This window comes from Schistocerca nitens, chromosome 1 (genome assembly GCF_023898315.1).
Source record: "Schistocerca nitens isolate TAMUIC-IGC-003100 chromosome 1, iqSchNite1.1, whole genome shotgun sequence".
NCBI classification, from domain to species: domain Eukaryota; kingdom Metazoa; phylum Arthropoda; class Insecta; order Orthoptera; family Acrididae; genus Schistocerca; species Schistocerca nitens.
Window position 1 is genome coordinate 39,651,961 of NC_064614.1, and position 18,238 is coordinate 39,670,198.

Below are 18,238 nucleotides of genomic sequence, written 5' to 3' on the forward strand. Positions count from 1 at the left end.
GCCCTTATTTGAACTTTTTCGATGTACTCCATCAGTCCTATCTGGTAAGGATCCCACACCGTGCAGCAGTATTCTAAAAGAGGATGGACAAGCGTAGTGTAGGCAGTCTCCTTAGTAGCTCTGTTACATTTTCTAGGTGTCCTACCGATAAAACGCAGCCTTTGGTTAGCCTTCCCCACAACATTTTCTATGTGTTCTTTCCAATCGTACAGTCTGCAGGTGCTCCTGTTCCATTTGCAAACTATCGGTGTCTATTTTGCGAAAACCCAGATGCAGTGGTACTTAAATCGGACAAAGGTAATGCTACTGTTTTCATGCTACAGGAGGACTATATTAATAAGATCAATGTTTTATTAAGTGGCTCAACATATCGCTAAACAGAAAAGGATCCTACTACCCAAGTGGTGCGGAAAACAGCAGAACTTCTGACTAACAGTTCCTTACCAAAGAAGGTAATTAAGAAACTGAAACCAATAGTTCAGTTCCACCTTGGCTATATGGATTGCCAAAGATCCACAAGGATAACATGCCATTACATCCAATTGTGGGTAATACTGGAGCAGCCACCTACGACTTAGCAAAGTATTTAGTTGGTTCAAATGGCTCTGAGCACTATGCGACTTAACTTCTGAGGTCATCAGTCGCCTAGAACTTAGAACGAATTAAACCTAACCAACCTAAGGACATCACACACATCCATGCCCGAGGCAGGATTCGAACCTGCGACCGGAGCGGTCGCTCGGTTCCAGACTGTAGCGCCTAGAACCGCACGGCCACTCCGGCCGGCAAAGTATTTGGCACCTTTGCTCAAACCAATGGTAGGAAAGTGTCCACATCACATGAAGAATTCTAGTGATTTCATCATCAGCAGGTGCAAAGTTATGACTTGTTGGTCAGTTTTGATGTACTTTCACTTTTTACAAATGTACATCTTGTGGACTCACTACATCTCATCGGCAATAGGTATGGAGCTGACATTACAGCACTGTTTGAGCACACCCTCTTCTCTACATATTTTTTATTCAACAACGAGTTTTATGAGCAATCAGACAGTGTCACCATGGGGAGTCCTTTGTCTCTCCTGGTGACCAATCTCTTTATGGAAGATTTTGAGGAGTGAGCACTCGCCTCAGCCACTTTTAAACCAACAGTATTTTGGCGATATTTTGACGATACTTTTATAGTTTGGTCTCATGGTTTGGATCGTCTACGAGAGTTCCTACAACATCTGAATTGCATACACGAAAACATAAAATTTACTATGGAGCTGGAGAAGGAGGGATGCCTGCCATTTTTAGACGTCTTGGTGCGATGGCATACTTTGTCATTCAGTATTAGAAAGCCCACTCACACAGACATTTACTTGCAAGCCGCTAGTTGCCACCATCCGGCACAAACAATGGGTGTTTTGAAGACTTTGATTCACTGAGCCCATGTCACCTCTGACACCGGTAGTTTGCAAACGGAACTGGAGCACTTGCAGACTATTTCTAAAGTATGGGTATTTTTCCCAGCAAGTGGAGACAGTGCTGCAGATCTGTAACGATGGAGCAAAGAAGAGGAAGAGGTCTTTAAAATGACTGCCTATTTACCATATATTGGTAATATTTCAGTGCAAATAGGCAGAATACTAAGAAAATATAAAGTGAAAACAATCTTTCACCCTCCTGCAAAAATTTTGTCGGTGTTGGGATCTGTCAAAAACAACATAGAGCTGCGCAAGGCAGGTGTTTACAGGATTCCATGTGAATGCGGCAAATCTTATACAGGGCAAATGACACGTACTGTGTAGGATCACATTGTAGAACATCAGCGGAATAGTTGCCTTCTTCAGCCTTGTAAGTCTGCCATCACCGAACACCGTATTTACACTGGTCATGTCATGAATTACAACGAGACAAAAATTGTGGCCCATACGTCTAACTTTTGGAGTTCTATTATTAATGAATCCATGGAAATACGGTTGTCTGACAGTGAGTCTCTTATTAATCATGATGGCAGTTTCCAATTGAATATGGCATGGAATCCGATCGTCGAAAACTTCATGTCCTCCATAGCCGGCATAGTTCTGTGATGGAACCATGGGAAGACAATCGAACAGATATCGATGCGGCGAGTTTTCACACGGATGCCGTGCAGCACAGCAGAACTGAATGTGCTAAAGTAGCGCACGCGCGACACCATGTGAATTCACCATGCACGTGCTGGTGGGGCCTTAAATACCAGAGCCCAGGCAGTTTTCGCCAGTATTACCTGAAAATGGCCAGAAGACTGTGCCAAAATATTGTGTCAGGAAGCTACAAACATCAGGTAGTTCTCCTGAAATTTTGTGGAACAGGTACTACTGATAGATTAGTGGGCTTTACAGGGACACAGGCAAGGGTGGAGCAGCATGGTATCAGAGAAAGGAGGTCAACATCCTGAAAGGTGAGAAGTTGATCTGAGGACTACCAGGTGAAACGAATGTGAGAGAACGTGTTGAGGCTATGGAGTAATGATGCCAGGGTGTCTTGGCAATGGATCTCAAGTATGAAGATGTCATTAATGAACCTTAACCAGACAAGCAGTTTGCGTTGTTGGGAAGGTCTTGACCAGGTTGGCATAGCTGAGTGCCATGAAGGTGCTTAAGACCACCCACTGATTTGTTATGTACCTTTCCCTAAAAAGAGAAGCAGTTATGAGGATGTAGTCTGTTAGATGTAAACGGAATGGAGTAGTAGGTTTGGAGTCTTAAGGATGATGGGAGAGGTAGTGTGTAACATTGGCAAGGCTATGGGCAAGGGAGATGATTATGTATAGGGAGATGGTGTCAAGATGGCAAGTACAGATCAGGTGATAATTCAATGGGAACCATTGATAATCAGTGAAGGAAATTGTCTGTATCTTTAATGTGAGAGGCTAGGCTGTTGGCAATTGGTTGGAGGTGTTTGTCACCAAGAGTGGAGATTCTTTTGGTAGAAACATGATAACTTGCTACAATGGGGATTTCAGGATTGCTGAGTTTATGGATTTAGCAAGTATGTGGAAGGTGGATGTGCAGAGTGTCATTGGAATAAAAAGGAAGATGGCTTTGGGGGAGAGGTTCTGGGGTGAGCCTAATGATTTGAGTAGGGGTTGGAAGTCATACTACACTTCTGGGATGGACAGAGTTAGACAGTTAGTTGATGCCTTCCATAAGTTAAATACCTTGTTTCACCCCAAAAGTGTGACAGTATTAGTCTGCAAGGAGGATAATGAAATCTACCAATATAATAGTCCGCCCTTACACTACACTTACTCCCAACCTCCTGCCACATGGGTCATACCACTGTGGATGATACAGGTATAAGACCTGACCAAGACAAGCTCCCAGCACATCCTACACCAGTTACATAACAGTTTTACACTATCCTATTCAGAGCTGGATCATATTTCAGCCCTGCTGTAATTTTTGCACAGCATTTTATTTGGACATGAACAAAAACAGGCTGTCCACCTAAATGAATCGTCACCTTCAAACTGTGGTCAAGAACAGAGTTGATCCCCCAGCGGCAGAACCCAATGTTGAGCACGTGCCCCATTTCAATGGCTGCTTCATAACCAGTGCCGTCCGGATGCTTTCCTCCAACAACAACTTACAATGTTTAAAGTTGGTTGTGACTTTTAACAATTCAGTAAGAAGTGAGTGGAGGGAAGCGTAGTTGCCAGTGTGTGCCGAACAAGTCAGTAGGTGACAGTAATGCCAGGCCTACTTGGCACATTAATCGGGCTGGCTCACCTGACTGCATGAATAGTAAGCCATGCAAGCCAGCCAACCTAGAATGTTTTACAAACAGTTTTAAAGAAACTATTCAGTAATGAACACTGATTCTCACACACCTCATAACTCAATTCATTAGCTTCTGATGAACTGACTATCATTTCATTAATGGTCAGGGATATTGTAATATTTTGATATTAGGTGAACTACTGCAAGAAATTCTTAAAGTTTGCAGTAAGAAATAGGGGTCATTATGAATCTGCATATGGTGCGTGTTAGGTCATATATTGCTGCACATGAAATGTAGGTAATAAATTGTAATATCCTTAAACTTGGAAGGATTCACTATCTGTCTCTAATCTTGAGGACATGGAGTGTATGTAAACCACTCCATCACAAATGCACATGCCAGTGAAAAAGTCAAAATCAAATATTCATAAATCCCTCATATCTCAAAAATGGGTTGATGTATCAAAACAAGATTTTGGAAAATTATAGCACATGAAGAGCAGAGTATTATGCCACATGATTAACATGTGAAACTGCATATCGACCATGATATTCAACCAACTACAGATTTTTTCAATGAAATAATGTAATTTTTAAGGATCATCAACAGCTGGTTAAAAAAAAAAAAATTGCTTTGGGTTTTGTAACAATGCAAGCGAAGAAGTTACATATTTATTCTTATTCTGAGAAAGGGCTTTTTCATAAACCACTGACCCGTCTTGCCCTTAGTTAATGGTTTAATAACTCAATGTTTCACAATTCTGTCACAATTTCAACTGTGTTAGAGTGTTAGTAAGATGAATATTTGTAAACTCTGTTATGTTTTGACAAAAGAACCAGATTTTAATATGGCAACAAGAGAAGTTACATATTAACCAAAACTCGTCATAGTCCTTCATGAATCCACGTCTCTCCAATTACATTCTTGGTATGGCTGGCAACTTGAGACCCACCCCATCATGTAACATTTGGAATGGATTCTTTTATCAGCATTTCAACCTCACTGAGCACAATCTCCTCCTTGTTTCTGACACATTGCTTTTCACCTTGGACCATATATTCTAAGTCAGATTTAAATGAGCATGATATGGAGGAAGCCTGATTACGTCCTTTAGTATCAACCAGTTTGTCAACCTACTAGCGTGGGGTTTTGGCTTGTGTAGTACAACAAGTTCCATTAACTTCACCTTATACATGCTAAGTTCAACTTTATCCAGTGGAACATTCTTTCACATTTTGAGCAAAATATCTGCTTTCTTCTACTGCATAGTTGTAGTTTGCTCTATCAATCACAACAGTGGTAGGGCACATTGCCCATTATTATTGTCGAATTCATGGGAATATTTTTGCAGCAGAACATTTTCTTCACAGCCAAAGAATGTGTTTTTGAATAATCACTTTTATTGCAAATCATGTGTTCAAATGTGCTGCACTATAATTATTAATGCAACACCACCACAAAACACTTATTCACAATACATGATGACTGGAAAACATTAGCACCAGAAAATTGCACTTTACAATGAGAGCTGACCAACAAAGTTGCATCTAACATAAAACACCACATGCACCACAGAGTGGCAACAGAGGTGCTTAACCAACTGAACTGCTGGTGGCATGTTAGGAAAAGCCAGCCCGTCACTGGTGTTACCTAGGTAACAATGTCAGGCACCCTCCAGTGAGCCAAAAGTCAAAAGTCGCAACTAATTTTAAACACACTATATCTGATCTATGAAGATGGGGAGTTCTGCTTGGACACACCCTCTCACCCCATAATCCTCCTGGCTTCAATCTCAGGTAGACCCCAGCCACATGTCCACAAGCATGCCAGCCCCGAAACATTAATTTCACTTGTCCTGCATCCACACCCTTTTCTCTTCCCATCTTAATCCTCCACATCATAATGATTTGATGCAGCATCAACTTAGCAGTGCTAGTGCACATGTACAACTGAAACCTGTGCACCTGCTGCCTCAACCTCTCAGCTGTCAGCAATCCTCTCTCAATACTCCCTCAAACTACTTGCCTCCTTTTTCCCTTCGTCCACTTAAAGGATTTGTCCCAAAGTTCTCTGTACTGTTTATGTACCTTTTGACATCTAGACACCTCTATTATTTGGTGAGTTGTTACCTTTTACTTCTTAAATTAAAGATACAATAATATACTACGTGATCAGAAGTATCCAGAAACCTAGCTGAAAACGGCTTACAAGTTCATGCACCCTCCATCGGTAATGCTGGAATTCAATATGATGTTGCTCCACCCTTAGCCTTGATGACAGTTTCCACTCTCGCAGGCGTATGTTCAATCAGGTGCTGGAAGGTTTCTTGGCGAATGGCAGCCCATTCTTCACGGGATGCTGTACTGAGGAGAGGTATCGATGTCGGTCAGTGAGGCCTGGGACGAAGTCGGCGTTCCAAAACATCCCAAAGGTGTTCTATAGAATTCAGGTCACGACACTGTGCAGGCCAGTTCATTACAGGGATGTTATTGTCATTTAACCACTCCACCACGGACAGTGCATTATGAACAGGTGCTCAATCATGTTGAAAGGTGCAATCGCCATTCCCGAATTGCTCTTCAACAGTGGGAAGCAAGAAGGTGCTTAAAAGACCAATGTAGGCATCTGCTCTGATAGTGCCACACAAAAAAAAAACAAGGGGTGCAAAACCCCTAGATGAAAAACATGACCACACCGTAACACCAATACCTCTTAATGTCACTGTTGGCACTACACACAGTGGCAGATGATGTTCACCAAGCATTCGCCATATCCACACCCTGCCATCGGATTGCCACAATGTGTAACGTGATTCGTCACTCCACACAGTGTTTTTCCACTGTTCAGTCATCAAATGTTTATGCTCTTTACACCAAGCGAGGCTTCGTTTGGCGTTTACCGGCGTGATGTGTGGCTTATAAGCAGCCGCTCAAACATGATATCCAAGTTTTCTCACCTCCCGCCTAACTGTCATGGTACTTGCAGTGGATCCTGATGCAGCTTGGAATTCATGTATAATGGTCTGGATAGATGCCTGCCTATTATAAATTACAACCATCTACAACTGGTGGCAGTCTCTGTCAGTCAACAGATGAGGTCAGCCTGTACGCTTTTGAGCTGTACGTGTCCCTTCACGTTCCCACTTCACTATCACATTGGAAACAGTGGACCTAGGATTTTTAGGAGTGTGGAAATCATGCGTACAGATGTATGACACAAGTGACACCCAATCACCTGACCACATCCGAAGTCCTTGAGTTCCACAGAACACCCCATTCTGCTCTATCACAATGTCTAATGACTATTGAGGTTGCTGATATTGAGTACCTGGCAGTAGATGGCAGCTCTCTGCACCTTATATGAAAAATGTATGTTTCTGGGGAATTCTGATTACATAGTGTATTGCATCAAGGGATCACCAATTTAGTATTGGAGGGCAGCGTGGAGGGTAAAAATCGTAGACGGAGACCAAGAGATGAATACACTAAGCAGATTCAGAAGGATGTAGGCAGCAGTACGTACTGGGAGGTGAAGAAGCTTGCATAGGATAGAGTAGCATGGCGAGCTGCATCAAATCAGTATCAGGACTGAAGACCACAACAACAACAACAGTGTGTATGAGACAGCAAATTTTAAAAAATGTATCCAATACCATAAAAACATCATTACTAACTAAAATGAAAAAAATTGTAAATGGTTACTCAAATACTACTATTTCAATAATAAATGCTTAAACGCAATGGTGAAGAAAGTGCAAACAGCTCAAGAGACAATGCAAGGCAATATTTCTGAATAATATTTCCAAAGTAATGAATTGTTGGTTGGTTTGTGGGAATAAAGGGACCGGACTGCTACGGTCATCGGTCCAGGGGATTAAAGGGACCAGACTGCTACAGTCTTCGGTCCCTTTTTCCTAAATGTCAAACATCCACACAGAATAAAAACGAACAAAGGAAAAGATGACAGACGACACAGTACAAGAGAAACTTAGTCAAAGACCAGACAAAACGAAGTAAAATCATACAGTGTGTGACAGTGGATGGCCGACCAGAGAGAAAAAAAGGAAAAGCCAACCACTGAGAAACATATTAAAAACTCAGTCTAAAACCGTAGGCCAAAGGCCAGATTCAAGACAAAATAAAGACAAACACTTAGAGCATGCGATAAAAGCCCCCTGCCCGAATAAAACGCAAAACTAAGCCCGCCATGGCAGCGTCATCTGTTAAAAGGGCAGGGAGCATATCAGGCAGCACAAACGTCTGCCTGAGCACAGCTAAAAGCGGACAGGCCAATAAAATGTGCACCACTGTCAAAACCGCCCCGCAGTGACTGAGGCGGGTCCCCACAGCTCAGTAAATATCTATGTGTCAGCCGGGTGTGTCCAATGCGGAGCTGACAAAGGACGACCGAGTCCCTGTGAATGGCTCGCACGGATGACCGCCACACAGCCATCGTCTCCTTGACAGCACGCAGCTTATTAGGTGTGGTCAGATCGCACCATTCAGCATCCCAAAGTGAGAGAACTGTGCAGCGTAAGACTGCCCGCAAATCAGTCTCCAGGAGGCCTACCTCCAGAGTTGGTTCACTGGTGGCCTGTTTGGCCAGGCGGTCTACATGTTCATTGCCGGGTATCCCAACATGGCCTGGGGTCCACATAAAGACCACAGAGCGGCCGCAACCGGCAAGAGCACGGAGGGACTCCTGGACAGCCATCACCAGACGAGAGTGAGGGAAACACTGGTCAATAGCTCGTAAACTGATCAGGGAGTTGCTACAGATAATGAAGGACTCACCTGAGCAGGAGCGGATATACTCTAGGGCAGGAAAGATGGCAACCAGCTCAGCAGTGAAAATGCTGCAGCCAGCCAGCAATGAATGTTGTTCGTAGTGGTCCCCTAGAGTCAGAGCATAACCAACACGACCAGCAACCATCGAACCGTCAGTGTAAACAACACCAGAGCCCTGATACGTGGCAAGGATGGAAAGAAAGCGGTGGCGGAAGGCCTCCAGAGGGACTGAGTCCTTTGGGCCCTGTGCCAATTCAAGCCAAAGGCAAGGGCGAGACACACACCACGGGGGTGTACGCAGAGGGGCCCGGAAAGGAGGTGGAAGAGGGAAAACCCCAAGCCCGGAGAGTAGCTCTCTGATGCGGACCGCGATCGTACAACCAGACCGGGGCCGACGTTCTGGGAGATGGACGACCGACTGTGGGAACAGAAGACGACAGTTAGGATGCCCGGGCAAGCTACAAACATGCGTAGCATAAGCAGCCAGTAAACGTTGGCGCCGTAACCGCAGTGGAGGGACACCTGCCTCCACAAGTATGCTGTCCACAGGGCTTGTCCGGAAAGCACCAGTGGCAAGTCAGATCCCGCTGTGAAGGATTGGGTCCAGCACCAGCAACGCAGAAGGGGGTGCTGAACCATAAGCCAGGCTCCCATAATCCAGACGGGACTGAATTAACACCTGGTAGAGCCGTAAGAGGGAAGAGGGTAGATCGGTCGGCTCCCCAGCTCAAGCATTGCAGAGCATTAAGATGCTGCCAACACATCTTTTTAAGCTGCCGAATATGTGGGAGCCAACTCAACCGGGCATCAAAAACCGATGTGGCTCCACCACAGCAAGAAGTTCACCGGCAAGATAAAGCTGCGGCTCAGGGTGAACTGTTCGTCGCCCGCAGAAATGCATAACGCAGGTCTTGGCAGCCGAAAACTGGAAGGCGTGCGCTACAGCCCAAGACTGCGCCTTGCAGATAGTGCCCTGCAGCTGAGTTCAGCAGCTGCAATGCCAATGGAGCTATAGTAGAGGCAGAAGTCGCCAGCATACAAGGAAGCTGAGACAGACGTTCCCACCGCTGCAGCGAGCCCGTTAATTGCAATTAAAAACTGGCAGACACTCAGGACAAAACCCTGTGCTACCCCATTCTCCTGAACTCGGGAGGAACTATGGGAGGTGCAACTTGCACGCGGAAGGTACGATGCGACAGAAAATTTCGTAGGAAAATCGGCAGTGGACCCCGAAGACTCCGACCATGAAGTGTAGAGAGGATGTGATAGCGCCACGTCGTATCTTACGCCTTCCGCATGTCAAAAAAGAAAGCGACGAGGTGCTGATGGCGGGCAAAGGCCATACTGATGGCTGACTCCAGGCTCACCAGATTGTCAGCGGCAGAGCGGCCTTTACGGAACCCACCATGAGACGGAGCCAGAAGTCCCCGAGACTTGAGTACCCAGCTCAACCGCCAGTTCACCATGTGTTCGAGCAACTTGCAAAGAACGTTGGTGAGGCTAATGGGGCGGTAGCTGTCCACCTCCAATGGGTTCTTGGCAGGTTTCAAAACGGGGATAACAATGCTTTCCCGCCATTGCGACGGAAACTCACCCTCAACCCAGATACGGTTGTAAAGGTCGAGGAGGCATCGCTGGCAGTCCACTGAGAGGTGTTTTAGCATCTGACAGTGGATGCGATCTGGCCCGGGAGCTGTATCAGGGCAAGCGGCTAGGGCACTATGGAGCTCCCACTCACTGAATGGAACATTGTAGGATTCAGGATGGCAGGTGTGAAATGAAAGGCTCCGACGTTCCAACCCCTCTTTAAGTGGAAGGCCAGTGGGTAATTCGCAGAAGCGGAACTCGCAGCAAACTGCGCTGCCAAGCGGTTTACAATTACGTCGGAGTCAGTACAAACTGCTCCATTCAGTGAGAGTGCAGGGATGATGACAGGGGTCCGATAGCCATAGAGGCGCCTAATCTTGGCCCAAACCTGCAATGGAGATATATGGAGCCCAATGGTGGAGACATACCGTTCCCAGCACTTCTGCTTGCATTGGCGAATAAGGCGGCGAGCACACACACGTAGCTGTTTAAAGGCAATGAGGTGTTCTATTGAAGGATGTCACTTGTGATGCTGGAGCGCCTGCCAGCGATCTTTAATTGCCTCAGCGATCTCAGGCAACCACCAAGGCACAGTCCTCCACCGAGGGGACCCAGAATAACGGGGAATGGCAGATTCTGCGGCAGTAACGATGCCGGTGGTGACCAAGTGAACCACCGCAACAATGGCTTCATTAGGAAGAGGCGCAATAGCGGCCATGGAGGAGACAAAGTCCCAGTCAGCCTTATTCATAGCCCATCTGCAAGGGCGCCGAGAAGAGTGACGCTGTGGCAGTAACAGAAAGATCGGAAAGTGGTCACTACCACACAGGTCGTCATGCACACTCCATTGGACAGACGGTAAGAGGCTAGGGCTGCAGACCGAAAGGTTAATGGCTGAGTACGTGCCATGCGCCACACTGAAATGTGTGAAGGCACCATCATTTAAAATGGAAAGGTCGAGCTGCCTCAATACATGCTCAACAGTGGCACCTCAACCTGTTGCCACTGACCCACCCCACAGAGGGTTATAGGCATTGAAGTCGCCCAGTAACAGGAAAGGTGGCGGCAATTGGGCTATCAGTGCAGCCAGGCCATGCTGTGGGACATCACCATACGGTGGAAGATAAAGACTGCAGACAGTAACATCCTGTGGCGTCACACCCGAACAGCGACAGCCTCGAAAGTTGTTTGTAAAGGGACAGACTCGCTGTGAAGGGAGTGAAGGACATAGATGCAGACGTCACCAGATACCCTTTCATAAGCTGCCCGGTTCCTATAATAACCCCAATAGCCACGGAGGGCGGGGGTTCACATTGCCGGAAACCAAGTTTCTTGTAGAGCAATACAGAGGAAAGGGTGAAGGCTGAGAAGTTGTCAGAGCTCAGCGAGATGGTGGAAGAAACCGCTGCAGTTCCACTGGAGGATGGTGTGGTCCATGGCTGAGAAAGACATGAAGGGACTGGGGAAACAGTTTACGCCGCTGGGTCACTTGCTGTCACCAATTCAGTACCCGCGTGAGTGACATCCATTGCGTCTGAGGGACCAGCGAGATCCAGGTCTTCAGCAGATGCCAGAATCTCAACCTCATCCTCAGACGCTGAGCTTGTAGGAAGTGGTGGGACGGGTGCCACTGCAATATCGGGATTCTTGAGAACCTTTTTCTTTTTCTGCTTCTCGCGTTGTGCCTTCAGTAGTTCAGGCTGGGAGGGCTTCAGTGGGTCAGTCTCAGGGACAGACGATGACCGTGAGGCCCTACGACCAGAGACCGGTGGTTGTTTCAGCCACTTGCGGGTAGCCGCTTTTCCGCTGGTCTGAAATTGCGAAGGGAGGTCCCCATGGGACCCCTTCCTGGCGAGAGGAGCCGAAGAAGTCTTACGCTTCTCCGGCTGGGAAGGGGAACTGATGTCCCTGATGGTTGGGGGAGGGTGTTACTCCTGAAGTAGACGGAGCAGGAGCAACAGGGAGTGAAGTGCCCCCTGCCATCAAGGGGGCAGGTGAGGTCCTCTGGCTCTGAGAGCTGACTGCATGTGGTGCAGCTGATGGAACTGGAGCAGGAGTGACAGTGGCGGCATAACATGACATCATGCGCACAGGATGAAGCCATTCAAATTCCTGCTTAGCCTCAGTGTAGGTCAGGCGATCCAGGGTCTTGTACTCCATTATTTTCCATTCCTTCTGTAGAATCTTCCAGTCCGGCGAGCAAGGGGGATGGTGCTCTCCGCAGCTGACACAGATGGGAGGCGAGGCATATGGAGTATCAAGATGGGATGGTCGACCACAATCGCGACATATGAGGCTGGAAACACAGCAAGAAGACATATGGCCGAACTTCCAACACTTGAAGCACCGCACCGGGGGAGGGATATATGGCTTCACATCACAACGTTAGACCATCACCTTGACCTTCTCAGGTAATTTGTCACCGTCGAAGGCCAAGATGAAGGCACCGGTGGCAACTTGATGATCCCTCGGACCCCGGTGGACGCGCGGGATGAAACGGACACCTCGTCGCTCTAAGTTGGCGCGCACCTCATCATCGGACCGTAAAAGAAGATCTCTGTGGAAGCCCTGGACCATAATTAAGCTTTTATGCGGGGTGATAGTAACAGAAACATCCCCCAGCTTCGTACAAGCGAGCAAGGCTCATGACTGGGCAGAGGATGCTGTTTTTATTAAGACTGACCCTGACCGCATTTTGGACAAGCCCTCCACCTCCCTGAACTTGTCCTCTAAATGTTCTACAAGGAACTGAGGCTTCACGGACACAAAGGATTCCCGTCAGCTCTGGTACAGATGAGATACCGGGACGAATACCTTTCACTGTCATTCATAGCCTTTCGTTCCTCCCATGGTGTGGCCAGGGAGGGGAATGATTTGGGGTCATACACATTAGCCTTAAAGTGAGCTTTTGAGCTCTTAGAGACTGCTGGTGGCTGGCCACCAGCAAGAAAAGATGTGCCCTGCTTCATTGCATGTCATCCACCCTGATGCCACCTACTCCGACCAAGGGCCCTCCCCACAGGCGCCACCCAGCCACAGTAAAGGCCACCTGGCAGGATGGCCATTGCTGGGAGTCCTGATGCCCCAGGGAGATGGGCATCTACTCCTTGGCATACGTGGAGAGTTAACGGCGCGGGCATCAGCAGAGCGATCCCTGTGTTGTCAGTGGGTACAACAACAGGGTACATGGCGGCCCCACCACAACGGACTGGCTACCGTGCTGGATTTTAGGTGACATGTAGTCCATGGTCGCCGTCAGTGCAGAAAGTGGCACTGCAAATCACACGGCGGAAAGTGCACGCAGGAACGTATCCATGCCCAAGAGATGGAGAGCGGGCAGGACTGCAATGCAACGGCGAATAAGCTGGCAAAAGGTCTGACCGCAAGATGGACACAATGCACCAACTAAGGCACCCTTCCCCAATCGACTCGTTCTTCGGAAGAATTTTGAGATATGGACATCAAACCCGACAGAGGACCATCACATAAGGCCAAAACTTCTGAGACTCCTTTTAGTCGCCTCTGATGACAGGCAGGAGTACCGCGGGCCTATTCTTACCCCCGGATCCGCAGGGGGACCAAAGTAATGAACTAGAAGTCTTCATAAACTAGGTTCCTGTTGCAAAAGTATCAATTAAGTTGTAAAAAACATTTTATTGACTTGTGCAGTGACAGTTTGCAGAGAAACAACAAAACTAATTCTAACTAAATTGAAAACTGTGGACAAAAATCATTTTAAACTGTAGGTAAATGACTTGTTCCATTTTTGTATCATGTGACATGCAAACAATGAACAGAAATACATGTAATTATTGTAGGGATTTTCCAAAATATATTTCCTGACCTGTAACAACGATCCACAGAGTTAACAAATATGACAGTCTTGCCACGGATAAGATGTAGCTTCAGTAGCGCATATAAAATCGCTGCCTTATCTTCCTCTTCAGCCGCCAAATGATAATGTGACAGTTGTGTTGCTGGCGCTAGTTCTGATTCTTCCAACTTTAATGTAACTGCATTATGCAACACAAGTTTCTTCAAACTCAATACATCTTCTGACAATGTTGCACTTGCAAGTGTTGCCTGGTAAATACGTGGCAAGAATCTGAAAGAAAACTTTTGTTGAGTGACACCAAGAAATCTAGATTATAATTCATCAAGAGAAATGATATAAAATGCACATCCCAATATCCATGACCATCATAATAATCTTTTGGAAGATGTATTACAAAAGGGGGCGGGGGGGGGGGGGGGGGGGGGGAGACACCCCCACAAGTAAACAGCAGGTGATGAATCAGCTGCACGGCTAATAACTAATAAGCCATACATACAAATTAGTTTGTCACTAAACCCAAGATTTTATAATCAGATTTGTTAGTTTCATGAACTCGCAACCAAGCCGCCTACTTCCAGTGTAACCTACACCTAGGACTGTTTCAACAATACATGTTCAGAGGTGCGTGCAAGTGTTTTTTTTATGTTTTTAGTTGTTAATAACACACAAAGTGGAGGAAAAGTGGGTCAATGGAAGTCCCCATTTCACACCTCTTGCTTCAACCCGTCACGTAATGGTGGTGTGATGTGGTGTGCGATGTCAATATGGCGTGGAGGTTTTGAGTTGGTTGTGTTTGTACATCTTGTGTTCTATTTGATGGTGCCCTCTGGTGATAGATGTGGACATAATGAGTTTAATATGTGGTATTGAGTTTTGGGTATCATTGTGCCAATGTGGTTTCGAGTTCAGGCAGCTGGTGTGGTAACATGGATGTGTTTGTTATTAAGTTGTGTTTTTTTTTTTTTTTTTTTTTTTTTTTTTTTTTTTTTTTTTTTTTAGGTCTGACTAGTTTGATGTAGCACAATGCTGTAATTTAATTTTTTTTATAGTATTTGTCTTGGGATGGTCCAGTGTTTTTTTATTACTGTATATTTAGCTTGTCCGCACCCTAAACCCCCAATTTCCCGCAGTTGTCTCGTTAGTTTCATTTTATTTTTGGAGTGAGATGTTATTGTGTCTTTTTAATTTTGTTCATGTTTGTTGGCATGTGTATGTAGTGACATCATTGTAATCATTTTTTATATGCTGGAAGTAGCCATTTTCAGCATACTGATGGTGTCGAATCAAAGCAGACGGATGGAATCAGTTGCTTCTGTAATGTCGAAAAAGCTGCGTGTATAAATATAATTATGTAATTGAATAGATAAAAAAATCTACTCACCAAGCGATGGCAGAATGTTCTGCCACCACTTGGTGAGTAGATTTTTTTTATCTATACAATTACACAATTTTGTTAATAATTGGTCGTTTTGTTTTCGTTGTTACACACACGCAAACACAGAAAGTCAGCATGTTTCCTTCCACGAACTTGAGCCCTCTCCAACACCTCTTGTGGTAATGGAACAGTCTTTGTGAGGGTTGCATAACATTTCATTTCAGTCACTTTTTCTATTAACTTGTGCTCAGGGGTAGAAATGTTATGAGGCTATCTGGACATAATATTATGATAATAATAATGACAATTATGATGATAATGATGATGCTGATAATAATAATAATAATAATAATAATAATCACAAAAACAGATTTCTCTTGTGAAAGATTCATATACTCTGTCAAATATACACATTACTATTGTGAAATGTTGTCTGTACACTGTTTCTCAATACTCATCAGCAGCTACGAGGAAGAATTAAAGGTTTTCATCTATGTAATCTACCCACTATTGTCTGGTTCAATGATCGCTATTAAAAAAAATTGTGTTCATATATCTGATTCACCTGAATATTTGCTTCAATTCATCTTCATAACCAAAAGAAAACACAAGATCAGCTTCATCAATTACCAACACTTCAAGAGACTTCTTCAAATCTATGTTACCAGCTTTTAAATGAGCAAGAGCTCTTGAGGGTGTAGCCACTACAATATCAGGCCTCTCTGTTAAAAGTGACTGTTGGGCAGACAAGTCAACCTATAAGAAAGATAAAATAATGTTGTAAGTGCTAAGCCAGATTAGTGTGTCAACAACAGCAACAACAATAATAATTATGTATACAAGCCCATAACAAAACCAAAGGAAATAATTCCTTACTTACTGGTGCTGAAATATCAACACACGTCACCTCTCTTGAGCATTTAATGGTCAACTGAAGAATATTTGTATAAATCTGGTGGCATAGTTCTTTACTAGGTGCAAGTATGAGGCATTTAACAGCCTGCTCCCGGGCAACCTGAAAATTACAAAAATTATCATGCTTTAATCAAGAGATCACACTACATATAACAAACCACAATTGAATAACGCACACCAGTTAAGAACCTAGTGAAATCAGGTTTTCATTAACTGTACAATAATTTTCACATAAAGAGGATTATTACCTAAACTACAAAAGACAAAATCTTACACTACATGCAGTTCAGAACATGTAAGGGGTGTTCCATGAGTACATGTCTAACATACGATGACAAACAGAAAAAAGATGCGGACAGTGTTAAATTCTTCGGATTACAGCTTGATAATAAATTCAACTGGGAGGAGTACTCCACAAAACTGCTGAAGCGTCTAAACAAATCTCTATTTGCAATGTGAATTCTGTCAGACACAAATAAAAAATCTGGCATACTATGCTTACTTTCACTCCATAATGTCATATGGGATTAATTTTTGGGGTAATTCATCAAGCCAAGCTAAAGTTTTCCGGACATAAAAACATGCAATAAGAGTTATATACAGGGCGAACTCAAGAACATCCTGCAAAGGCCTATTTACGGAACTAGGGATACTAACTATTGCTTCCCAATATATATATTCCTTAATGACATTTGTCATCAAAAATATCAGTTTTTCAAACCAACAGCTCAGTTCATGGAGCCAATACTAGAAATACAAATAATCTTCACAAGAATTGAAAGTCTCATACCCTGGTACAAAAGGCATGCATTAGTCAGAAACACACATTTTCAATAACTTGCCAGCAGCCATAAAAAGCTTAACAACCAATGAAAGTGAGTTTAAGAGAGGCCTAAGGGATTTATTGGTGGCCAACTCTTTCTACTCCATTGATGAATTTCTCAGTAGAACCAACTGTTTTTTAGTGCAGCAATGTGTTCATTGTAAAAAAGGATTGTAGTTCTATTATATGTTTATGACCCTAAAAATAATTAATTTTAAATTCAGTGCATTAATGCCATCTCAGTAATGAGTGTTGTAAAATGATCCTTTCATTTAGGGTTCATTAAAAAAAATGACAATCATTCCACTTGGTGCCTGTGGAAGGTACATTAGCTTATTTGCTTTAGTTTTAAGTGTTTGTCATGGATTATTGTTTTTCTGACATGTTCTACATCCTGGAGGGCCTCCTCAATAAGGGTCAATTGGAATCAAAGTAAATCTAATTTAATCTATTTATTTGAAAACAGTCTTGACAGCCAATTCGGAAGCAAAAATAAATATAAAAAAAGAAAAGATTGTTCAGTTTTGCAGCTCACCAGTTTGGAATTAAGTATTTTCTGTATTGCTGGTATAGCAAACGCACCGGTTTTTCCGGATCCTGTTCGCGCTCTAATCAGGACATCTTTACCCTCCAGTAGCAGAGGAATAGCTTTTTCCTGAATAAGTGTAGGTTTCTCCCATCCTTGTTTTGCTATTGCCTGAAAATACGGTAAGTCGTTCTCATTAATGGTCACACAAACACAACCGCTGGGGGAAAAGGAATTCATTATAAAACACATAACACGAACGCAACTGAACTAGCACTTAAGTTACAGTTAAGATAACTAAATGTCAAACTATTCCAATGAGGAATTTTCTCATGAGAACGAAAAGTACCTACTGCATGCATGACGAAAGAAATACGTCAGAACGACTAACCGATTTACAGTTTTGATACCTTAAGTATACGATCATCCAACTCCATCTCATGAAAATTTCGGCCATGATCACCCTCTTCTCCCATCTTAATAGAAATACGAAAACAACAACAGCAATTACGCACTACACATAACCTCTCACACAAAAAACAACAACATTCACGCCGCTGCAGACATGTTCCCGTATTTCAAAGATGTTTAGTTTGTCACGTACAAGTCTACCCATAGACGATGGTCTAAGAGTCTACAGA

At 44.3% G+C, this 18,238-nt stretch overlaps 1 protein-coding gene across 3 annotated transcripts in view; it reads right to left on the reverse strand.

The window, feature by feature from the left end:
• LOC126234504 (probable ATP-dependent RNA helicase DDX56) overlaps positions 1–18,184 on the reverse strand; it is an 87,187-nt gene extending 69,003 nt beyond the window's left edge. Inside the window, exons 1-5 of one of the 3 annotated variants that reach the window (XM_049943201.1) lie at positions 18,008–18,184; positions 17,607–17,768; positions 16,214–16,348; positions 15,899–16,089; positions 13,968–14,228 (exon numbers count right to left, since the gene is read on the reverse strand). In XM_049943201.1, coding sequence (XP_049799158.1) covers positions 13,968–14,228; positions 15,899–16,089; positions 16,214–16,348; positions 17,607–17,768; positions 18,008–18,073 — 815 coding nt within the window. In that variant the 5' untranslated portion in view covers positions 18,074–18,184. Of the gene's footprint in view, positions 1–13,967; positions 14,229–15,898; positions 16,090–16,213; positions 16,349–17,606; positions 17,769–17,988 lie in introns of all 3 variants that reach the window. The other 2 variants (XM_049943209.1, XM_049943216.1) reach the window with 2 other exon arrangements.
• Between the last annotated feature and the right edge of the window lie 54 nt (positions 18,185–18,238).